Source organism: Typopeltis vanoorti, chromosome 20 (assembly GCF_054136105.1).
Source record: "Typopeltis vanoorti isolate ZY-2024b chromosome 20, IOZ_Tvanoo_1.0, whole genome shotgun sequence".
Lineage (NCBI taxonomy): Eukaryota > Metazoa > Arthropoda > Arachnida > Uropygi > Thelyphonidae > Typopeltis > Typopeltis vanoorti.
This window is the reverse complement of record NC_143568.1, coordinates 56762050-56788367: the sequence shown is the minus strand read 5'-3', so window position 1 is coordinate 56788367 and position 26318 is coordinate 56762050. Positions and strand designations below refer to the sequence as shown.

The 26318-nt window shown below is 36.2% G+C and overlaps 1 protein-coding gene across 2 annotated transcripts in view; it reads left to right on the top strand.

Annotated features, from left to right (window-relative positions):
* The window catches only part of Sara (Smad anchor for receptor activation), a 418622-nt gene that overhangs the window by 312197 nt on the left and 80107 nt on the right, over window positions 1-26318 (top strand). For both annotated transcript variants that reach the window (XM_090410157.1, XM_090410156.1), the window contains one exon: window positions 8679-8783. In XM_090410157.1, coding sequence (XP_090266283.1) covers window positions 8679-8783 — 105 coding nt within the window. The remainder of the gene's footprint in view (window positions 1-8678; window positions 8784-26318) is intronic.

The following is a 26318-nucleotide window of genomic DNA, read 5'->3' as shown; positions in this document are numbered from 1 at the left end:
CTTGAATCAGTAGATTCTCTAGAACTAGAAATACTAAGGGACATTATTAAGGAAGAAATGGAGAGACAACAAAAATTGATATTGGAAGAGCAAGAAAGACTAATCAAAATGTTAGATAGCTTAAAGTGAGTAACAGTCTCCATCAGATAGATCACCTACTAAGAATGAAACTAAATGTAATGAAGTAAAGAAAGAAAGAGTTCTGCTTAGGTTATTACAACTGTAACAAAATAGGGCATTTAGCTAAAAATTATTATAGGAGGAAAAGGTTAGATTCTAAGGAAAGAAAAGGAATAACATGTGACTCAAATATTGAATTAGTAGATAGTAACTTACCGAATAATCAGATTAGCAGATTTAATTGTAACTTGTGATCAACTTGATGGTGCCGAAATTGCACATATCAGTAATGAAAAGTCTTTGATGGCCATACAAGGTCTGATTGAAAATGTTCCTTATGAAATTATGTTAGATACAGGGACACAGGTCTCGGTAATGACTTGGTCATTATATGACAATTAGGAACTTAATTCCAATTACATTGTTAGTTTAAATGATCCAATCAAACTGACAGGTATCTCCGAGATAGAGATTTCTACCACAAAGAAGATAAATGCATAACTTAACATTCCATGTTTTTTCTGTAACAATTTCTCATGAGCTAATTGTGCTTCCTGAGACTTCAAAACCTGACGTTCAAGTAATTCTTGGCCTCAATTTCCTAAGGAGATTCCAGTTCTCCTGTAACTTGAAGGAGGGTACAATTTCTCTTTGTTGGACAGTGTGTAACCCCAATAAGCATTCTATTTACATGTTACAAGTGATTTTTTTTTATGTTGAGCCCATACACAAGAGGTTGGTAGATCAACCTATAGTACATTAGTACCGTGTAATCTGAAGATGAATAAGGAGAAGTGTTTGAAAAGGAAGTGATAAATGAGTATGAGAAAGAAGACTTAGTAAATGTGAAAGACCAACTAGATAATGAAACAAAAGTACCAAATTTAGAAGAAAAGAAAAGAAATTTGAACAGATTTGAAATATTAAATTAGATGAAATGAATGAGACAAATCAAATAGCAAGACACCAAAGCAACAAGACTAGGGAAAGTCCATTATGAATTTAACTCAGACTAAGCATAAAATCTGACTAGAATATTTGTTAATAGGATTAGGAAATGAAATCGCCTTAGTTCTAATAATCCAGTAACTCATGAAATTAAGGTTAATCCTAAGGAGGATAGTGAGTCTAATTCTAAGAATAATGAGGGTCATGCTCCTAAAGGTGTTGGAAAAAAGAGAGAGAAAAGATTAAGTTGTAAAATCTCTCATGAATAATGATGTTTCATGTTTGTTTTACAAGTTTTGTCTAAAGATAAATATAAATGTATAGAATAGTCTCTATCTGTAAACTTACCAAAAATCCTTTGTATGTAGTAGTTTCATTAAGAAACTGTGTTAAACCAAATGTGTGACGTCATTGCATCCTGATGTTAGCATAATACCATATATAGTAATGTTGAGTGCCACGTGTGTGCACTACGCAGTCAATGATGTATATAAGCTCTCACATTTCAAAGGAAATCATGTTAGGGTTTTTTGCATTCTCTTACCTGGGTTCACTGCCATGTGATAACCAACTGTCAGTCATCGAAAGAGAAGTGCCTTATGTCTTAGAGTTTTTTTTACCTTCTTTTACCTTGATCCACTGCCAAGTGAAGTTCACCTGCCCATTGCCAGAGCCATGAAGAGCTCATCGAGAAAAACATTCGGCAGATGACTGATGCTGCCACATTGCTGAGTACCAAAATTTGAAAGTAAAAGGATATTGATGACAGAAGACAAAGAAAATGGCAGGAAACCTGTATGCCACGGAGAGCCATTCAGATATAGCACTTGTTGAATGGCCGATGCCACCATGTTACTAGTTAATAGACTGAAGGTTAAAGATTGTTGACGACAGAAGACAAAGGAAAAGATGGGAAATAAAGAATGGGCATACAGTCTGAAAAAAAAGAAAGATTGTGGAGACTGAAGAATCAAGAAATGAATGAAAGAAATATATGTTATGTAATTCGTCATAAGTACAAGGAGAAATTTGTAAGTACAATAGGCCCCCTGTATCCGCGGGGTTTGGTTCCATCGTCTTCCGCGGATAGTAGCGAACCCTATATATACTTGTTTTACCCTATATATTATGTTTTTCCTATACATAAATAATACCTATGACAAAGTTTAATTTATAAATTATGCACAGTAAGAGGTTAACAACAATAACTAATGATAAAACAGAACAATTATAACAACATACTGTAATAGTTATCTGAATGTGAATGAAATCTTAGCAATCTCAGATCTGTGTAGCTTTCTCCACCTTTGCAACGAGTTGCCCTGGTGTTGGACAGGGCAACTGTCAGCCGAACTGTCTATTACTAAAAGAAAGAGCCATATGGCTTCATTTCGGAGAAGTAAAATTACGTAAGCAAAGTGGATATTAAATCCAACATTATTTCAAAGCCGAATGTTTGTAGAGACTATGAAAGTTTCATAAGTTGACTTTTCATATGTTAATATCTTCGGACCGTGGTTGACCACAGATACAGGGGTCCTACTGTACTTCAGTACAGATCAAATTCTGTGTTGATTCTACATTCTCTGTTTATTAATTGAAGAAGGTAAAGAGTTTGGATTAGATATAATCCAAAAAAGACCAAATTTATGAAAATCTCAAAAGAAAACAAATCCGAGCCAGAAATATTCATAAACAATATAAAAATTAAACATAATTCTTGTTAAATTTTTACAGAATACAAATATTTAGGCACCTACTTTACTGCAGATGGAAAGCAAGATAAAGAAATAAAAATAAGAACAGCCATAGCTAAAAATGCCTTCTGGAAAAATAAAGATATGCTCAGGAGTTCTGTGGGTATCGAGACAAAGAAAATAATGATAAGAACATTAGTTTGGCCAGTTTTCACATATGGAAGTGAGACCTGGATATTCAAGAAGAGAGTAAGACAACAGATAATGGCCTTTGAAATGTGGTACTATAGGAGAGCTCTGAAAATATTGTGGACAGATTATGTGACAAATACAGATGTCCTACAGAGAATGAGAACACAGAGATCTTTATTACAGGAAATGATCCAGAGAAAGATGAGATTGGCAAGACATGTCCTGCTGAACTCTCTAAAACTGTTAGAGGATACTAACAGTTTTAGAAGGAAAAATTATGGTAAGGATCAAGAGGTTATAAACGAAGGACATAATTTGAAGATATAAGATCATGGACAGGATCACATGGCTATACAGAAACAAAAAGGAAAGCCACCAACCAAGAGAACTGGAAGGACATGGTGCCTGCACCCTCTCACTGAGGAAGCTACATGAAGGAGTTTATTCTGCAGTCAATTGTGTTAATGTAAATATTATCGATGTAAATGAATAAGTCGTAAGAGTAGGCTTATTGCTGTAAACGTAATATATCTGGCTTAATAAGTTATTGTTAATTGAACTTATGTTTGACAAATTTATCGTTTAATGAGTAAGAATAACTAGTAAGAATACCAGAAGTTATGCTTAGATTATAAGATAGAATTGCAGGAGATCTAAAGTATAATTACTTGAAATCTCATATTGTCAATTATATGTAAATTGAACTGGGTATGTAAAGTTATAAATTTAAATAAATTAATTTGTGAGACACACTGAGACTGATTTGTCAATGCACTAGTCTGAAAAATACAAACCTGTATATACAGGGTGTTCGGGATAAATTTGACATATTTATAATTAATTATATTTTTCCGTAAGTTACATGTATTAACACACACTTCTCTTCATTTAAAAGTTTGGACCCTTCTTCATTCATATACAAGATGTCAGAAAGGATGGATAGCTGGAACCCACCTGAATCATGGAAGAGAATAACTTGTATCATGATGATTCGTGCCCGCCATCAAAATAAGGATATTACGACTGCTGCCCAATGCTCCCTGAATACAGTAAAAACAATCAGGCATGAACTAGAGACTTGCAATGGTGACTACGAGGATGTAGCAAGAAGAAAGATCCCTAGCAGACGATCTGATTGCGTTCGTACAGCAGAATTCCTCGCAAATCTGCAGGAACAGGTGTTGAAGAACCCTGGCATTGGAATTCGGGCTTTGTTCGTGGAGTTGCTAACTGTAGTCAAGCCCTGGATAACAAGGGTAGCCAATGGTAGGCCGTATGTATGGCAGCAGGATTCGGCCCCTTGCCACACCTCTGGGAAAAGTCAAAAATGGTTGTCTGAAAATTTCTACGACTTCACCAGTCCAAATGTTTGGCCTCCAAACTCCCCAGACCTTAACCCCATGGATTATTTTGTATGGGGCGCAGTTGAAAAAGACACCAATCGCACTTCCAGTAATACAAAAGCCCAGTTAATGGATAAAATTAAAACAGTTTTTGCGGCCCTTCCCAGGGAGACTGTAGCATCAGCTTGTTCGAGGTTCCGAAGCAGAATTGAAGCTGTGATCGATGCTAATGGTGGTTATTTTGAGTAAATCTTGTTGATAGTATTGTAATTAACTCTGCCTGTAATGTTTTTTTGTCAATTCATTAAATTTAATAGATACAAAGAAGATTTTCTTTTTCCTTACGAAACTGTCAAATTTATCCCGAACACTCTGTATATGGCCAATAAGGGGAAATGTATTTATGATATGCTAAAAATGATAAGTTTAAGCCATGACTGAGATAAAGTATAGATAATAGTTAGCAGGGAATGATATCTTCTTTATCTTTGTTCATACGTCTCACAAACTTGCACCCAACAAGTAGTTTAACTGGCACAGTTGTAAAACAAATAACTTTGTAAAATCTACAGAGTGTGAGCAATAGTAAGAAGGTCAGAGTATAAAGTGTATTAAGAAATAACATAAGGGTACAGATAAGTTAAAGTAGAATATAACACTAGAAACTGCACAAACTCCATCCCTCCTGTGCAATCTTTGCGTTTGACTATGCAGTCATGGCACCTCTTCTATCTGCTATCAAACTGTGTTGCATCCAGTAATTTTTCATTACATACTTTGTCTTTCAAATTATTCATATGTACCAAAACATTCAACCTTTTCATTGCCTCTATTCTACTAACTTCACCAATGTCCTAGTCTTTACATCCGGACAACAAATTTTCATCACGTTTTTCTCAAGTATGCTTCTTACATAGAATAAATACACACATTATTCTGTTCTTTCTGTTTTTCAAATTCTTCCCACTCACTTCTCCATTCACTCACTCTCTCTTTCTGCTGTACTATGCCAGTTGTTTTTCCCCACTAGCTTATGTTTTATCCTGATTCAAAGTGTTTAACAGGACAAACAATGATGTGAGAAAAGCCATTTCTCTCAACACTGTCACCTTGTCACTCACATGACTTTCCTGTTCTTTCATAATTTCTTCATACTGCATTTGCTACCATTTACTCTTACAACTGTATTCTCTATGGAAATAACCAACACTTCTGGCACTCATTCACAACATACTTTTGACACACTGCTCTCACTTTCAAACCACAAACCATTCATTTACTCTGGTAATGAATGTATTACCCACAAGCTACATCATGCAAAATCTGTCATAATGAACTCCTTAAACAAAGATGTCTTATTTATTGTTGTTCTAATACCCATTAGTGCCATGTGCAGTACTATACAATATATATGAAACAAAGCACACATCCTTAATAATGTTTATAAAAACAGGAAAAAGCTATAGTAATGATCAACAGCATTGTTAATTAGTAACTTAAAATCACTTATTTGTATGCATTTTACTATCTGTAATGGCTGCATAAATATTGTTCAAGAAAAAAAAAAAAAACTGATCAAAAAATTAAATCTTGGAGACACTATAAAAATTTGGAGAACACATTGAGTCAGCTAGGCCAAGTTTTTTTTTTTTGCAAGGATAGAAAACTCCAAACTTTATGGTGGATTCTAGAAGATGATAAGGAAGTGCTAGAAAATAAGATGGCATACTGAAAGTTCTCAGCAAGTAAAGCAGCAGGTGACATGAGAAAATACAGGGAATAATTTAAAAAAGTGAAGATCTGTGTAAAAATAGCTAAATGAAAGTCATTTGATGGAAAGACTAGTAGGAATATAAAAGATAAATGTCCTGAAGGTTGGAAAACATGGATGTTATTGAAAAAAAGTAATTACTTTGGTAGATAGTTAAATGCGACAAGTAGTGACAGAATGACGGTAGAAAATATTCAAAAGGAATGCACTCAGAATGCCTATACGAAAATAATATGAAGTGTAGACTGTGACCCAAGAGGATAATAATCTGATATTCTTCTTAAAGAGGTGGTTGTAATCCTTGGAGAACTCTTCATAGAGAGGGTCGTTTCACAGAACTGAAGTAAATGGAATAATAGGTGACTGAGCAGCAGGTTTGGTGAGTCAGCAGTTTAAATGTAAAAGGATGTCTGGCAGCTGTTGCTTGTGCTTCTGGAGTTCAGTAGAAATTGGAGGCCAGGAGTAAAGTGTCAGTCCAAGAGAGAGATTATAAAGAAACAAAGATTTTATGATCTAGGGCAGGGTTTCCCAAATTGTGTTTCATGAAACACCATTGTTGTTCTGCGGAAAGTGAATAAGTGTTCTGTGAAAAATTATCAAAATTAATATTAATATGAGCCTAGAATGGTTTTAAATGCTGCGACTGTAACCAAGGTGTTCTGTTAAAAATTTCATGATTTGTAAAGTGTTCCGCCGTAGAAAAATTTGGGGAACGCTGATCTAGGGTGTGCTCCACAGCATAAAAGCTTTACTCTTAATATCAAAGATTACAAAAAGAGCAACACGAACTATAAGTTCAGAGAAAAAAGAAATGACAGATCTGGTTTTTGAATGTTAAGTTCAGCTAGTTCTGCTGAACAGCATCCATGAAAATATCTGTAGAAGGAAGACAATGCAGAAACTGGCCATCTGTGAGATGCTGGCTGAAGGGCATGAGAGGATCATCAGTCAGCTGAATTGCTCTTCCTTGAACACTAACAAGATCTGAAAAAGATATGACACGGTGCCAAGAGAAATGGTGTTCAAAATTTTACAGTTATATTGGAAAAACAGAACATTATAGAGAGCAATACATAATCTATATTTATGTTTAAGTCAGCAGTAAGAGCTGAAATCCTGATATAAATTCTGATATCAAAAAAAATGATATCAGAATTCCACAATTCTGATATCATTTTTAACACACTCCTTTTGCACTCTCTCCACTGTATCAGAATCACATTGGAAACCAGGAGACCAGACCTGCACAGTCCATGTAAGGTTTCATCAAGGCCTTGTAAAGAGGCAAAATGACATTCTATCTTTAGATGTGAATGTGTGTTTCAGCATTGCAGTTATCTTTTGAGTTGTATTTGCTTGCAATATTTGCTACATGGCCCCTGAACTTCAACTTCTTATCTACTAACACTCCAATACCCTAGCCTCATCAGTTTCTTCTAGCATAATCCCACCAATATAATACATTAGATTCTATCACACCAAAGTGCATGACATGGAACTGACATCCATTTTCCCGTCCCTATAATTCCAGTCTATTAAGATCATTCTGCAAGTACTGCATATCAGCAGCACTCCTGATTACCCTACCTATCTTTGCATCATCAGCAAATAACTGTATGTCACTTGTCAAATCCTTCCCAATGTCATTATGTAATCATGCCAAAGTGGATGACGACATTTACTGACATTGAACTGATATCGATTTTACCATGCCCACAATTCCAGTCCATTCAAATCATTCTGCAAGTACTGCATATCGGGTGCATTCCTGATTACTCTAATTTATCAGCAATAATTTTCTTTGAAATCTTTGGGGATAAAAAATTACAAATATATTTTCAGGGTGAAGGTAAAATGTCTGAAAACAGTGATCTAAAATAACTGTTTTGTTTGGCTGACTAATAAAAGACATTTCTCTTGGCTTTCTTACATGCTGGTGTGTGTGTATTGGTGGATTGTTCAAGTAGGGACAATGTATTCATTGTTAGTTCACATTAGTGTAATTGATAGTTTTGTATTATGATAGCTTTTACAAAGAACCGCTAACTGCAGTGATTTGGATAATTAATACTCAAAGAACAGAAGACTCCCTGTATTGAGAAATTTCTTAATTTGCATTAAAGGTGCCAAGAAATTATATGTGTGGTTTTAATCCTTTATCCAAGGAAGCAAAACAATGTTTTGGCACATGAAATATATTCACTTCCGAGCTACTCACATATAGAGGCTAATGACTTCACATCACTTGCCTTAATACATATCCCATAATGCAAAGTGCACACCTTTTTGGATGTTTAAAATGCTATGCTTAATAGTAAAGGCCACTATCTAGTACTCGAGGATTAAAACCGAGTATATAATTTCTTGGCATCTTTAATGTATAGTAGAACCAAGGTTTAAAAAAAAACAAAAAAACTTTCAGTTTCTTAATTTGCTTATTTTGGTGTTTCACATTAATAAGTTTGATTTTTGAGCAGAAATGTTTGTCAGTTATATTTTACAGTGTATCTAAACATATTATGAAACAATGTATACCATTTAATAATGTGTGTTGGAATATCCATTATTTTCTTTGTTTCAGTTATAAATTACTTTTTTCCCCTCCAGGATTTTAGAAACTATCAGTTTACTTTGCCTACAGTTCCAGGAATTGTGATTCACATGGAAGAAAAAAAAACCTGTGTTAATTTTCCTCGCAACAGATATGATAAGGTGATTTGACTTGTTATAAATGAATTTTAAAATGCTCATTTCATGTGCTTATTTTTAATTATTGGGATTCTAGTATAGTAATTTGTGTGCGGTATCTAAAAACTTTGATTAATTAGGCATTTAGATTAAAAATATCCAAGTGCCTGATAATGAGAACTCCTTCCCCCAACATTTAGACATTTCTTTAGTTGGCTGAATATATGTCAGATTCATAAATTAAAGATGCCAAGAAATTATATTCTTGGTTTCATTTTTTATCCAAGTGTAAGTAAACAAAGTTTGCACATGAAGTAACTTCAGGACTGGGCTACTTGTATATGGAGACTTCACATCAATTGCCTTAGTATCCCATAATAATACACTGCACACATCCTTATGGACATGTATAATGCTGTAAACTTAAGGTTGGCTGTGTCTTGTAATATTTTTGCGCCTTTGTAGTTTTTTTCTTACTGTTGTGTGTTAATGTTTGCTGATTACTGCACATACACTTATTCTATTTCCTTATATCACTCTGCGATCTATGTCATCCCTCTCTAAGTATATAATTCCCTTCCTTACACTAAGTCAATCTTGGCCTTCTTGTTATCTCTTACTCTACCTTCCGTACCTCTATATTCTTATACCTGAGAGCACTAGAAATTTGTTTTCGTTATCGACTGCACCACCACCAGTGGTCCTGTCGCGGTATAAGAAATAGTAGTACTTTCAGTAGGTCGTTATCTAATACAAATTCTCTCCTAATTAAATTACAGTCATGGCTTTTTTTATGTGCTCCTTATCTTATCTATCATTTAACACCCCTGCTCACAGGGTTGAGTTCATTTGGAAACAGTGCATTGCATATTAAGATCAGGCAGTGCTCATTGAATATAAATAACAAACATGTTTATTAAATACTAAGAGTGAATATACCATTCATACAATAGGAAAATTGCTTCTTGAATCTTTAACTTAAGCTACACTATATGACAAACTTCTACAGCCAGCTCCCACAAATATGTAACATATCTTACAAAATCACTGCAATAAAATTTATAACCCCTATTTTAAGCAAACTATTTTTGAACAGAATCTCTATAGTAATTTTCTGCAATTATGCAGCATAAAGTCTTAGAATTCCTTACAATTAACAATTAAAATTTTGGACCAATTACTTAGGAATTTGTTATGCTCTGGTATATACACTTAATAATTCCAACCATAAATTTGCATCGATTACTTTCAGGCAAATTTATCTTAGCACTATAAACTTAGCAGTCCATTTAAGGTAGTTTTCTTACATCACATACAAAATGACATGCAACAAATAACTCACATGAATTCTTTCTCCCTTTAGTACACCTCTTCTCTGTTTGTCTCGGAGTCCTTAGTTTCCTTTTCTGTCTCAGATTTTGGATTCTTTCCTTAGAGGTTCTCGGAGCACCAGCGTCTCATTCAGAATGGTTGGTGGGGTCTGGAACGTGCTTTCCCAGTGTCTTGGAGCTCGGGCAGAGGGATCCAATGGTCAGAGCATAATCAGATTTGTCTGATCGGCAAAGCATCGGGTCTGGCTTGATTACTCCCTCAGTGGCTAATCGCTTCTGGTAACTGACATTTTTGATCTGGACGACTTGCAGTGGATCGACCTCCTTCTTGTTTTCTTTAGATGGGCTGGCCGTGTGTCCTAGCCGAAAAATGTCAATATCGATGGTTGAAGATCCATGACTTATATTCATCCTTCCAGGGAACCCTGGGTTAATGATTGAGACCCCCAAACATTTCTTCGTGATTCTCTTGATCTTCTATTGACACCGACTTCTCTTTCTCCCTTTAAATGCATCTTTAATCCGTTTTACCAGACTGCGGAACTATGTTTGATTCACGTCGCAAATTTTACCACTGACCTTGAAGGTGGTCTTAGACTGAGCTTGTAAACAAATGGAGTTCTCTTACACTTCAATCAGAGCACTAACATCAAATAACATTCCAATGGCAAAGGCATTTCCCTTGGCTTTAACATATAGACAACTTTTTGTTTATACAAGTGAGCAAGCTAATTCCCTTTGGGCTTCATACATAGGCTTTTAGTATTATATTTACAGTAACAAACAAAGTTATTTTTGTAAACTTTCTAAATGTGATCTCTGTAAAAGTCTATGCAAAGAGCCTTGAAAATTTTCGCTGCATCGAATTTTAGAATGCTATGCATTATAAGAAGGGCCATTATCCAGACTGGTTTCAGCCTTTATTGAAATCTTATCAGTGTGAGTCACACCCAGAAGTGATACCAAGATTGAAATAATGCAGAAGTCATATTTTCATATCATATCATGTTTTCATTCTGCGAGTACTGTATACCAACAGCACTCCTGATTACCCTACCTATCTTTGCATCATCAAGGGGTGCTTAAGGATCAAAGCTTTATAACTGAGAGGAGACCTCCACATAGCCTTTAAAGGAATGCAGAGAACCAACCAGGGATTCTGACCTAATGTTCAATCCTCACCTTCTCGTAGTTAACCCTGTTAGGTATCTACCTGGTTACTGAATGAATGAGGATGGGATGGCTATTTGGTATTTAGCTGACCAAATTGTATTCTTAATGATAGTACAACATGACAGAATTTCATTCCTGCTGTGGCGTCGCCTGGTTAAATAAGCCCCTCCCCCATTTTTTTCGTAGAGAACAGGCCAAACAGTGAAAGGTGATCTTCTGGAACAAATCTTAAAACGTCATCCCAACTCAACATCACCAGAGTTAAAGATCGGTACTATCAACAAAAGAAGCCTGAATGGAAAAAAAATGGAACTAGCTAAGGAATTAGATAAGTACCAGATCGACATAATAGGGGTGACTGAAACTGGTGAGGTCTTTCTGAGCAATAAATACAAAACGTTATATTCAGGCAGTGACAATCAAGGAAAAGAAGGAGTAGCCATAGTATTCAACGCTAAATACGAGACTAATCTTCTTGAATGACAGACAGACTCAAGTAGAGTAATGTGGGCTAATATGAGAATGGGGAACTGGACAGTGAGACTTATTTGTGCCTATGGTCCCACTGAAGGTTCTACTAAGGTAGAAGTGGAGGAATTTTTTGATGCTTTAGAAAAAGCAACTGACACAATGAAAAAAAAAAGTTGGTCCTTGTTGGGGATCTAAATAGCAGAGTAGGAAATGATTGTGAGACATACAAAAATATTTTGGGAAAATTTGGAGAAAAGAGCAAAGCTAATAATAATGGCAAATACCTATTGGATTTTCTGCTCAGGACATGGACTGGTTATTACTAACACAATTTTCCAACATAAAAAATCTGCACAAATTCACCTGGTGAGAAGAGGCAAGGAATAAGAAAATTCTCATTGTTATTGTTGATAGTGATGTTTTCTCCCTGGTGCAGGACACCAAAGTGTACAGAGGGTTTGAAATTGGAAGTGGCCACTATTTAGTCTTGAGCAGGATAAAATTGAATTTCATATTGAAAAGAAGAACATATAATAAAATTTTAAAGCAAATAAAAGTTGAGCAGCTCTCAGATATGAACTGTAGACTAAATACACAAATGTTATACAAGAAAAAGTGAAAGAGTTTGAGAACAGGAAGCAAACCTGACAGATTCAGTGGCAAGCCCTGAAGAATATACCGATTGATTCAGCCAGAGAGGCATGTGGTGAGGTTGTCTGCAAGAATAGAAAAATCAGAACTCAGTGGTGGACACAGGAAGTTAGAGGCAGTGATCCCTCTACAGTTATATGATATCAATGAAAAGAAGGAAAAGAAGAAAGCATATCAAAGGTTCCTGGCAAATAAGTCAGCTTGTTCTCTTAGATAATACAGAGATAAATTTAGGAAAACTAAATGCTGTGTAAAACTAGCTAAACAAAAGTCATGTGAAGACTTTGGTAATAACATAAAAAATAAATATCAGGAAGGTGGCAAGATATTCTGGAGGTTGTTGAAGAAGCTCAGAAATGGAGGAAAGAGTGTTGTAAAAGGAATTAGAGATGATAAAGGTGACATGAAAACAGGAGAAAAAGATATCCTTGAAGTATGGAGTAATTACTTCAAAAATTGCTAAATGAAACAAGCAGTGATAGCACAGTGGTAATAAAACACCAGGCATGCAGTCAGGAATGCATATCCATACTTGAAGTAGAAAACAGCATCAATCGTCTGAAATTTGGAAAGGCAGCAGGAGTAGATGATATTTGACCAGAAACGCTCAAATATGGTGGTATGAAAGTCTTACAGTGACTGCACTTCATAGTTCAGAAAGCCTGGACAGGGGGATGAATTCTGGATGATAGGAATAGAGCTCTCATAGTACCCATACATAAAGAGGGAAATAAAACTGAATGTAAGAATTACAAAGATGTTTTTCTACTGAGTGTTCTTGGTAAGATTTATGCAACTATACTTGAGAAACAGTTGAGAAGGATTGTGGAAGAAATGCTTGGTGAAGAACAAGCTGGATTCAGGCCAAATAGAGGCTGTCAGGATCAGATCTTCACTTTACGACAAATAGTTGAGAAATCATTGGAATATAACAAAGATCTGTATTTAAGTTTTGTAGATCTGGAAAAGGGGATATAGGTGCCAAGAGAGAAGCTATTCAAACGCTGCAGTTATATGGTGTTAATGGGGTCTTATATCAAGCAATACTTAGTTTTTATTTCAGTTTGTAAGTCAGTAGTTAGAATTGAAGGAAGTACAAGAAGATGGTTTAATGTTTAATCTAGTGTCAGATAAGGATGGACGTTATCCCCTCTGTTATTCATTATCCATATAGATCATGTTACGAATGAAAGTGGTATTAAACTTGATATCAAAATCGGAGATATCAATCTCATCTCTTTGCTTTATGTGGATGATGATATACTTCTAACTGTTGTAATAGATATGGTATGAAGGGCAGCAATAACAAGACAAAGATAATGAAAATAGGCAGAAGCATTGAAAATATCAACCACATTGTGAATGGAGAACCTATAGAACATTTGAAACATTTCAGCTACCTCAGCATGATTTTTAGCGAAGATGGTAATTTAAATATGGAAATAGACAACAGAATCAACAAAGCTGGTATTGTAGGAGATGAACTGAATAAATTTATATGGAATATGAGAGAAATTAGTCAAAATACTAAATTATCTGTGTACGAGACAGTGTTCAAACCAATTTTAACTTATGTATCTGAGAGCTGGGTCAGAAATAAAACACTTGACCGAAACTAGAGACTGCAAATGTGAGAGTCCTGAGAAAGATTAAGGGCATGAACAGATGGCATCAATGGCAATATTATATTAAAAATGAGAATATAAAGAAAGAACTTGACATTGTCAGCATCCAGGAATGCATTAACAGAGCTAATCTCAGGTGATATGGTCACTTAAACCGAATGGGAGAGGAAAGATTAGCAAACCAAGTGTTCTCTGCCAATTTGACAGGAAAAAGACCCACAGAAAGACCAAGATATATGTGGATTGATATGGTAAAAAGTGCCTTAGAAGATAGAAATATCATCATCATCAAATTCCTGCTATGTACCCTCAAGGGGTGTACAGGATATGATAGTACTACATGAAAAAAAATTACATCATTATTAATTTCCTGTCTACAATTTTCCTCCAAATCAGTCTGTTACTTGTCAAGACTCCAACATTATCAGATCTTATATTGCTATCATCTAAGGCACTTTGTACCGTATCAATCCATCTATATCTTGGTCTTCCTCTGAGTCGTTTTCCTGCCAACTTGGCAGAGAACACTTGTTTTGCTAATCTTTATTCGCCCATTCTGTTTAAGTGACCATACCACCTGAGATTAGCTCTGCTAACGCATTCCTGGATGCTGACAATGTCAAGTTCTCTCCTAATATCCTCGTTTTTAATATGATATTGCCATTGATGCCATTGTTCATGCCTATAATCTTTCTCAGGACTCTCATATCTGTGGTCTCTAGTCTTTGGTCAAATGTTTTACTTCTGACCGAGCTCTCACATCCATAAGTTAAAACTGGTTTGAACACTGTTTTGTATATACAGCTAATTTAGTGTTCCGACTAATTTCTCTCTTATTCCATATGAATTTATTCAATTGACTTCCCACCATACCAGCTTTGCTGATTCTGTTGTCTATTTCTATATTTAATTTACCATCTTCACTAAAAATCGTGCCTAAATAGCTGAAAAGTTTTACTTGTTCCACAGGTTCTCCATTCACAACACAGTTGACATTTTCAATGATTCTGCCTATTTTCATTGTCTTTGTCTTTTTATTGCTGACCTTCATACCATATCTATTACAACAGCTATTCAATTTAGTCAGAGAATCTTGCAGACTTGCAGCGGATTTATTTAGAAGTATAACATCATCCGCATAAAGCAAAGAGCTGACATTAACATCTCCAAGTTTGATATCATGTTTAATACCACTTTCCTTATCTTTAATACCACTTCATTATCTATATGGATCACATTATGATTGTCATCATAATGTGATCAATATAGATAATGAATAACAGAGGGGATAATGTACATCCTTGTCTCACACCAGATTTAACATTAAACTATCTTCCTGTACTTGCTTCAATTCTAACTGCTGACTTACAACTCAAATAAAGACTAAGTATTGCTTGATATAATGCCCCATTGACACCATATAACTGTAGCGTATTGCATAGCTTCTCTCTTGGCACCTTGTCATATGCCTTTTCCAAATCGACAAAACTTAAATACAGATCTTTGTTATATTCCCATGCTTTCTCAACTATTTGTCATAAAGTGAAGATCTGATCCTGACATCCTCTATTTGGCCTGAATCCAGCTTGTTCTTCACCAAGCTTTTCTTCCACAATTCTTCTCAACCGTTTCTCAAGTATACTTGCATAGATCTTGCCAGGAACACTCAGTAGGGAAATACCTCTGTAATTCTCACATGCAGTTTTATTTCCCTTTTTATATATGGGTACTAGGAGAGCTCTACTCCAATCATTGGGAATTCGTCCCTCTGGCCAGGCCTTCTGAACTATGTAGTGCACCACTGTAAGACTCTCACATCACCACACTTCAGCATTTCTGGTCGAATATCATCTATTCCTGCTGCCTTTCCACATTTCAAGCCTTTGATGGCTTTTTCTACTTCAAGTATGGATATGTATTCCTGACTGCATGCCTAGTCAGTGTTTTTTACCACTGTGCTGTCATCACTGCTTGTTTCATTTAGCAGTTTTTCAAAGTAATTACTCCATACTTCAAGGATATCTTTTTCTCCTTTTACAACACACTTTCCTCCATTCCTAAGCTTCTTCAACAACCTGCAGAATATTTTGCCACCTTCTTGATATTTATTTTCTATATTCTTTCCAAAGTCCTCCCATTACTTTTGTTTAGCTAGCTTTACACAGTGTTTAGCATTCTTGCATTTGTCTCTATATTCTCTAAGAGCACAAGCTGACTTATTTGACAGGAACTTTTGATATGCTTTCTTCTTTTCCTTCACTGTCTCTTTAACTTCTTGTGTCCACCAGGGAGTTCTGATTTTTTTTATCCTTGCACACAATCTCACCACATGCCTCTCTGGCAGAATCAATCAATGTTTTCTTCAGAGTTTGCCACTGAATCTCCAAGGTTTGATTCTTGTTCTCAAACTCTTTCATTTTTTCTTCAATAATCTTTGTGTATTTTAGTCTGCAGTTCACATCTGAGAGCTGCTCAACTTTTATTCGATTTAAAACTTTCTTACATGTTATTCTTTTCAATATGAAATTCAATTTTATCCTGCTCAAGACTAAATAGTGATCACTTCCAATTTCAAATCCTCTGTACACTCTGGTGTCCTGCTCCAGAAGAAAACATCACTATCAACAATAACATAGTCAATGAGACTTTTCTTATTCCTAGCCTCTTCTCTCCATGTGAATTTGTGCACATTTTTATATTGGAACATGGTGTTAGTAATAACCAGTCCATGTCCTGAGCAGAAATCCAACAGATATTTGCCATTATTATTAGCTTTGCTCTTTTCTCCAAATTTTCCCAAAATATTTTTGTATGTCTCACAATCATTTCCTACTCTGCTATGTAGATCCCCAACAAGGACCAACTTTTCATTTTTCATTGTGTCAGTGGCTTTTTCTAAAGCGTCAAAAAATTCCTCCACTTCTACCTTAGTAGAACCTTCTGTGGGACCATAGGCACAAATAAGTCTCATTGTCCAGTTCCGCATTCTCATATTTGCCCACATTACTCTACTTGAGACTGACTGCCATTCAAGAAGATTAGCCTCGTATTTTGTGTTGCTATGGCTACTCCTTCTTTTCCTTGATAGTCATTGCCCCTGAATATAACATTTTGTATTTATTGCTCAGAAAGATCTCACCAGTTTTGGTCTTTTTTGTTTCAGTCACCCCTATTATGTCGATCTGGTACTTATCTAATTCCTCAGCTAGCTCCATTTCTTTGCCATTCAGGCTTCTTACATTGATAGTTCCGATCTTTAACTCTGGTGATGTTGAGTTGGGGTTTGTTTTCAGATTTGTTCCAGTAGCTGACTTTTCGCTGTTCGCCCTGGTTCCCTGGCGAAAACAATGGGGGGCCTTGTTTAACCTGGCGACGTCCCAGCCGGCATGAAATTTTGTCATGTTGTACCATTATTTTTTTTTATTTTGGTTTAATCAATAAGAATACAATTTGGTCGTCTAAATCCCAAATTGCTAGCCCATCCTCGTTAGTTTAGTATCCAAGTAGATACTCAACAGGGTGAACCACGAGAAGGTGAGGATTGGACATTAGGTCAGAAGCCCTGGTCGGTTCTCCGCATTCCTTTAAAGGCTATGTGGAGGTCTCCTCTCAGTTATACAGCTTTGACCCTTAAGCACCCCAGATAGAAATATAAGATCTGATAATGTTGAAGTCTTTACAGCTAACAGACTAATTTGTAGAGAAAATTGTTGATAGGAATGTAAAAATGACAACGCGATGTTGCCGAAATATTGGAAGTGTATTAAAATTTATTTTGAGTAATGAGTAAAGTAATTTACTCATTACTTAACAGGTACTTAGATGTAAAAACTTTAAGTACATGTTAAGTAATGAGTAAATTATAAGTATTCAAAGTTCGAGGTATACGTTGGTCAACTATGCGAGAGGAGAACAAAGGAAGTCACCATATTAGCAGTCATAGCAAGATCGCCTAAACCAGAAATATGAAGTGCTACAAATGCCAGGAAGACTTAGCGGGGAAGAAAACCACATAAAATGCAGGAACTGCCAGAAAAACATGCATTTTCTATGTTTGGGACTGTCCGAAGGCACTTGGCAGCAAAAATCAAACGCGAAGCGTGATGAGTGGAATTGCCCACATTGTAGAGAAAACAAAGGATTATCACCTTCAATCGCAGGTGGTAAACAGTTAACGCACCGATCAAAAGCAGAGGAAATGAAAAACAAAGAATTCAACAACGGAAACCCAGGTGAGCCAACTTTGAATGCATTACTTGAAAATAGATTACAAAACCTAAAAGACAGTTTAATAATCAATTTTGTTGGAGAACTTTTTGAAAAACATACCATACAAATTACAGAAAAATTCAACCAATATGAGGAATTTATTAAATTTAATAATAGCTTGGTAGAGGGCATATTACAGACTGTTAGAGAAATGAAAAACTGCGTTAAAGAGCTAATGGAAAGACAGCATAATTTAATTAAAGAGACAATGGAACTACGACAAGAACTGAGCTCTTTAAAGCAACACTACGAACTCTTAAACCAACAGCAGTATAAAAATGATCTCCTCATAGATAGTCTCCAAGAAATTGCTGGAACATCTAAAAGACACCGTAATACAACTAAGCCAAAAAATTGGTCCCATAGAATCAAAAGATATCCAGTCAGTACATCGGTTACGACAAAAAAGGAAAAGAGAAAGTAATCCCCGTCATGGTGTGACTCACTAACAGCCCTATAAAAATCACACTTATAAAAGCTAGCAGGATTAAAAAACCAGTAGTCAAGGATCTGAATGGAGCCCACTACAATACCCCAATATACTTGTCCGAATACTTAACGCCATATTATCAGAAACTATTCTACCAAACGAGGAAAGTAAAAACAGAAAAAAATTACTAGTTTATATGGATAAGAGACAGCAAAATATTCCTTAAAAAGACTCAAGATGCAAAGCCAATCCAAGTAAAATCCATAGAAGATCTCATTAGGCTGCCACATTGAAAAGAACACTGATGAGTCGTAAAGAAGGGAACAAGATACCAACCCACATGAACGTAGACCACCAAGCAGATGTAATCGCCCTGGAACATGACATCTGTCGCATTCTGAAATCGAATGGAAACAAGTGACTATCCCCCAAAAAAGGACTATCTATTCTCCACATCAACATCAGGAGCATTCAAAAATACTGGTTGACTTCAAGCTTATCTGAAGGAAGATATAGACAACATAGACATTTTAATACTGACATCTACCAAATACCAAACTTCCAACATCACAAACGCTGCAGACAAACTAAACGAGATGGTGTATACTAATATTTACCAAACATAAACTCAAAGTAACAGAAATAAACTATGAATTAGAACTTGCAGAAAACATATGCATCGAAATTAAAAACATCAAACAAGAAAACTCCTTGATATTAAACGCAATCTAGACCACCCAACTTAAGCACTACGAAATTTCTAAATGAATTAAACAGATGGCTTTCAACCACGGAATAAGGCGCCTCAGAATACTTGATAATAATAGGTGACATGAATATAAACATTAGAAATATAAATAACAACACAGAACAATACCTAGACCTTTTATCAGCATGTAACATAACCCCATCCGTACAGTCATATACACGAGAAGAGATAGTCGGAAATACAACCACCTCATCCTGCATTGACCATATAAATATATGCCCCCCCCCCCTCCAAACAACCACATAGCAGCCGTCATAACGTGCTAACTGGCAGATCATTATTTCACAGCATTACAATTACACACAGAACCCATAAAACTCACTGAGACTACAAAACAGTATAATAGCATCCTAAACGAAACAATAGTAAACGACAAAATCAGAAAAACAGACTTGATGCAGATAGCATCTTTAGACTCTGCTGATGCTGTACAGTATATAATAATCTTAAACTTTAATTTAATAAAATATATAACAAAGCATTAACAAAAATAAAAATACGCTTCCAAACTAAACAGAAGCCATGGATAACAGACAACATATTAATAGACATATAAAGAAAAGATGTCCTATAGAAACAACTTAAGAAGTCGCCAAACAATATCGTTTTACAAGCTGAATACAAAAGAAAACAGAATCTCTTAACATCACAGATTAGAACAGCAAAAAGAAACTACTACAGAAACAATTATCAAAAAGCTCAGAATGACATAAAGGAAACCTGGCACCTGATTAATGAAATGCTGGACAATACACTCAGAACCACTGCCTCAGAAACAATAAAACACAGCTTTGCTTGTGACCCCCAAATCCCTCAAACAGTTAGCAAACAACATTAATCAGCACTTTGTGAACTCTGTCCAAAAACCACAAGAAACAACCTTTCCTCACACAAAGAAACATTCTCCACTAGGTCTATAAGCAACCCAGTCGATGCGGTTCCCCACAGTAACAAAAGAACTATCACTTGCAATTCAACAAATTAACCCTAACAAAGAATCAGGAATAGACAGAATCAGACCAAAAGACATCAAGAAACACTCAACCAACTTATGTCCAGTTGTACTAAAACTGTTAAATAAATCCTTCGAAACTGGACACATACCTGAAACACTAAAGACTGCAATTAATCACACCTATACATAAACATGGAAAAAGAAACATAAGTAATTACAGAACCATCGCCACATTGTCTGTAATGAACCAAATCATGGAGTGCATTGTGCATTGCAAACTGTCCACATACGTTGAAAAATTTCAAATCATACCCACAACACAATATGGTTTTCAAAAAAATAAAGGAACAACAACTCCTGGAAGAATTCACAGACCTAATAAACATTGCCTTGGATAAAAGGAGAATAGCATTAGTGTTTTCATTGACCTAACAAAAGCATTTAACACACACACACACAAAACCTTGTTAATGAAACTAACACATATCGGAATCGGAGGCCACCTACTCCAGTGGTTTAAAGCATACATGAAAAATAGGCAGCACATCACATGTATAGAATCAGCGTACAACAAAAAGGTACTGGTAACCTGTGGAGTACTGCAAGGAGCTGTTCTGTCTCCCATTCTATTTAACATATACACACACACGACATAAGCCATCTTCCCCTAAAAAGTCAAATCTTCCAGTATGCAGACGACATGGCCATAGCATCCATTCACAACAACACAAGTATCGCTTACACAAATATGCAACGCGACATCAATCAAATAACTAACTGGCTAACCGAAAACGGCATATATATAAACCCTGGAAAAACAAAGCTATTGATATTAAAAAACTCCCAAACCCTTACCCATAGAAACTAAATATCTCACTATGCGACATCCATCACCTATACACAAAGCGTCAATCCTAAAACCACAACTATCATACAGGTGAAAACAACATGCTGTCTCGAACTTCACTTCGATGCTGATCACATTTGGAATAGCCATATAAACTACCTACACAACAAACTCAGGATAATAGCAAGCAAACTATATCGATTGAAAGATACTACCCTGACATACATACAAAAATACTAATCTATAAAGCATTATGTGAAAACTTTTTAAGATATGCAATCACATCATACGCATTCTCCGCAGACTACAAACTTAACAGGTACAATTAGAAGAAACACACGTATAAACCACAGTGAAAATTATTTAATTGTAAATATATCATCCTAAAGTATCTTAGGACATCATCAGTACAGTATTTAAACAAAAATTAGGAATAACATACCGTTAGGGCGCATGATTACAATAGAATCTCATGAAAACGTGCATAACGTGCTACAGTAGTAAAAAAAAAAAAAAACGTTAATTATTTAACACAGTTTTGTATGATAATCCATTGGGAAAAGGCTAAACTTTTACATAGATCTATATACAAAACTGTGTTAAATAATTAACGTTTTTTTTTTTTTGTACTACTTTAGCACATTATGCACGTTTTCATGAGATTCTATTGTAATCATGCGCCCTAACTGTATGTTATTCCTAATTTTTGTTTAAATACTGTACTGATGATGTCCTAAGATACTTAGGATGAAATATTTACAATTAAATAATTTTCACTGTGGTTTATATGTGTGTTTCTTCTAATTATGAACGCACCACAGGTTTCATTATTTAAAAAAAATGACAGGTACAATGGTTGCAAAATAAAATGGTAAAACTGATATTCTGGGAACAACCCACACTTATGCGGGCATCATGGACAGAACACAAAATATTTAAGGTGAAACACTTAGCCACTACACAGTCATGTTAAAACACTATTTCAGTTCAACCTACAGAGTAACTAGAACAAAATACCAGATAACAAGACCAAGTCAACGAACTACATAACATATAAGTACAATAATCACTATGGAAAAGCCACCCGAAACTTCTACATATTTGATATGATAAACAAACTGCAATTCGACAACAGAAACCTAGGGACCTACAAGGAGCTGAAACAGGTGCTATATAAATATTATAGTGAGAATGAAAGTTAGAGAAATCCTCCTCTCTCTCTCAGTCTCACACACACATGCACACACACAAAACCTATAACAAATCCCTCTCAAAAAAACACCATTACAAGGATGCAAACATACCATACCTAAATCCAACCCCACTTGAAAAAAGTTAAACCTTGCACAAGCAGTAGTAGTCTTCTAAGCACCTACCTGCAAAGTAAAATCAACACCTGGTTTGCGAACGGGTATAGAAACAAAACCACTGCCACCTATTATTATCTTCCTCAGATAAGCTCTGCAAAGCTTCGAGGAAGAAATCAGAAATGCCACCCAAAGAAACAAGTAAATATTATAATTGATTTAATAAAAAGTAAATCATTTTAAATTAAATGGATCATTGTAAATATGTATGTGAAAAAAGATGTAAAACACATTGTTAAAATCATTACATTCTTCTTCTTCTTCTGCAGCTTCTCCCACTTAAGTGGGTCACTGTGGATGATGAGTCTCCTCCACATCCTCCCGTCTTGGGCTGTAACCACATCCAAGTTCTTCATCCTCAAGTCCTCTTCTACCAGCTCCCTCCATCTCTACTTTGGCCGCCCACGCTTCCTCCTTCATTGCACATCCATCTGCATGACCCTTCTTCCCTCATCATCACATGACCAAACCATCTCAACCTTGCCTCCTGTATCTTTGCTCCTAAGTTCGTAACTTTCACTGTTCCCCTCACATAGTCATTTCTCAGACGATCCTTTCTGGTCACACCGCACATCCACCTAAGCTTTCTCATCTCTGCTACTTCCATCCTGCTGATGTTATTTTTCCTCAGGGCCACAGTTTCTATAGCATACATCATAGCTGGCCTCACTACTGTCCTATAGATTTTTCCTTTCAGATTGATCAGCATCCTCTTATCACATAACACTCCAGCCATCTCTCTCCAGTTCTTCCATCTTCTTCCACTGTTGAACCTAAGTATCAAAATCCCTCACCTTCCTGATGACATTTCCTTCCAGCTCCAGATCTGTCTCCCGGCTGCCACCCACAGTGCAACACATATACTCTGTCTTACTTCTGCTCAGTCTCATACTTCTCTCTTCCAGTACTTTTTTCCATCTTTCCGGTTTAGTTCCCGCTTCTTCTCTTGAATCTGCATACAACATTGTCCAAGGCGCATCTTCTCTCACCTCCTCCATCACAATGTTAAACAGAAACAGACTTAATGCTGACCCTTGATGCAAGCCAAATGTTACTTGAAAACTTTCTGTCTGTCCCAGACAGTTCCGAACACTTGTCTTCACATTTCTGTACATCTCCCGCACCAACCTGACATATTTCTCTGGAACCTTCTTCTCCCTCAGATACCTCCAGACTTCTTGCCTTGGCAGTCTATCACATGCTTTCTCCAGATCAATAAATGCCAGATGTAGCTCTCGTTGTTTCTCTCGAAACTTTTCCACCATCTGCTGTAACCCAGAGATAGCATCGGTCGTTGATCTACCAGGCATGAAGCCAAATTGTTCCTTTGCAATCTCCACCTCCTTCCTCAATCTACCATCAAGAACCCTTTCTAGGATTTTCATTATGTGGGACATCAACTTTATTCCTCTGTAATTTTTACAGTCTTGTGCATCCCCTTTCCCCTTGTAGATGGGGACAAGAGTACTCTCCCTCCATTCCTCGGGTATATTTTCCTGTTGGCAAACTTTTATGAACAGGTCCCACAACAGGTCAATTCCCTCTTCCCCCAGTGCCTTCCATGCCTCCACTGGAATCCTGTCGGGGCCCATCGATTTTCCATTCCTCATCCTATTCATGGCCTCCGTCACTTCCACTCTACTGATGTTCTGCACCATCCCCTCAGAAGGCTGCCCATCTTCTCTGTGAGTCCTTGCATTTTCCTAAATCAAAAGTCCCTCAAAGTATATTCTCCATCTGTTTCTTATGTCAACATCCCTCCATAATATTCTTCCTTCAGCATCTTTCATCTGCCTCACATGTAAGATGTCCTTTGCTGCTTTATTTCTACATTTCGCTAGTTGGTAAATTTTTCTCTGTCCTTCCTTTGTTTCTAAATGATCATACAGATCTTGATATGCCATGGCCCTCGCCTGTGCCACAACTCTCTTGGCTTCTTGCTTTCTCTCTCTGTACACCTCTCTGTCCTCTTCCACTCTTGACTCATGCCACTTCTGCTTTGCCTTCCTCTTAGCTGTCACTGCCACTTGTACATTATTATTCCACCACCAACCCTCCTTCTGCTCTCTAATCTTTCCAGATGTCTCACCAAGCACCTCGATTGCACAGCTCAGGATTACTTTTGAATTATGTTTCCACCAATCTTGTACAATGTCCTCATGGGGCTTGTGACTTGCAGGCACGGGCATGGCTAACCTGGGGTCCCAGAGCTAAGTATGATTTATTTCAAAGCTTTTGATCATACTATTTTCCTAATGAGGATTCTTTACTTAAAACTTTCTTTTTTTCTCTTTTTTTGCTTACTCACCTCAGGAGGAGGTCCTCCATTCTCCCTGAAGCTATTAGAGTACTCGAGGGCTAGGGGTGTTTCCTCCTCTTTCAACTAGCCACTAATAATTATAGTAGTGGGCAGCAGCGCTACTTGTATTAACCTCCTGTAGCATACATGTTACAATACTGTGATGTGGAAGGCAAGGGGAAACCACCACATTACATTCCCAAGTAAAAGTAGCAATGGAAGTTAAAAATGAAATCAAGATTGGCGATGGAGCCTTCACTGAAGGAGTCATGCCTGGCAGGAGAAGTAACCAGGCTTCTCAGGTCGACAGTCAACGAAATCCTGGTACTTATTCAAAAATTAAGACAAGAAATAAGCTGAATATTGGAACATGGAATGCAAGAACACTGCTAGAACCAGGTAAAATAGAAAATGTGAAAAAAGAAATGGAAAGACTTGAAATAGACATTCCGGGCATTAGTGAGACGAGATGGGAGGGGCAGGGTGATTTCTGGAGTGGAGAATTTTGGATAATATATTCAGGACAAAAGCAGGGCGAGTCAGGTGTTGCAATAATGCTTCATAAAAAAGTTGGAAAGTTAATCACTACAATAATTAACTATAGTGACAGAATCATGGCGATAAGCATTAAAAATGAACCAGTAAACCTCAATATTATAAGGGTCTACATGCCAACATCACAACATAGCGATGAAGAAATAGAAGAAATTTATGAACAAATAGAAGAAATCTGGAGCAGCTTTAAAGACAGAGACAATACATGATAATGCTTCAGGAAGATTTGGTCTTGGACGTAGGAATAAAAGAGGAAAGGAATTTATAGAATTTTCTACACAAAAACAGTTAGTTATAGCAAATACACTATTTCAAGCTCCAAAAAGAAGAAGATACACCTGGAAAGCACCTGGGGATTCAAATAGATTATATATTGGTCAAGGAAAGATACAGAAACCAAATAAAAAATTGCAAAAGCTATCCAGGTGCCGACATTAGTAGTGACTATAACCTTGTCTTAACGAAAACAGAACTGAAACATACGAAACAAATCCAAAGATACAAACCAATAAGATGGAACCTTGAAAAATGAAAGAGTAAAGAAGTAAAGAGAGGATACCAAGAGGCAACTGATCATAACATTCCAGAAAACATAGTCAGAATAATATTGAAAACCAATGGAATATGATTAAACAGTTAATTACAAATTCATCAAATCAATTATTGAAAAATGCAGAAAACATTGAATAACAAAATGAAATACTTGGCCTTATGGATGAAAGAAGAAAATATAAAAATGTTGTTAAAGAAGAAGATGTGGCCAAATACAAATATCTTAAAAATCAAATTACAAGAAAATGTGGACAAGCCCAAAAAG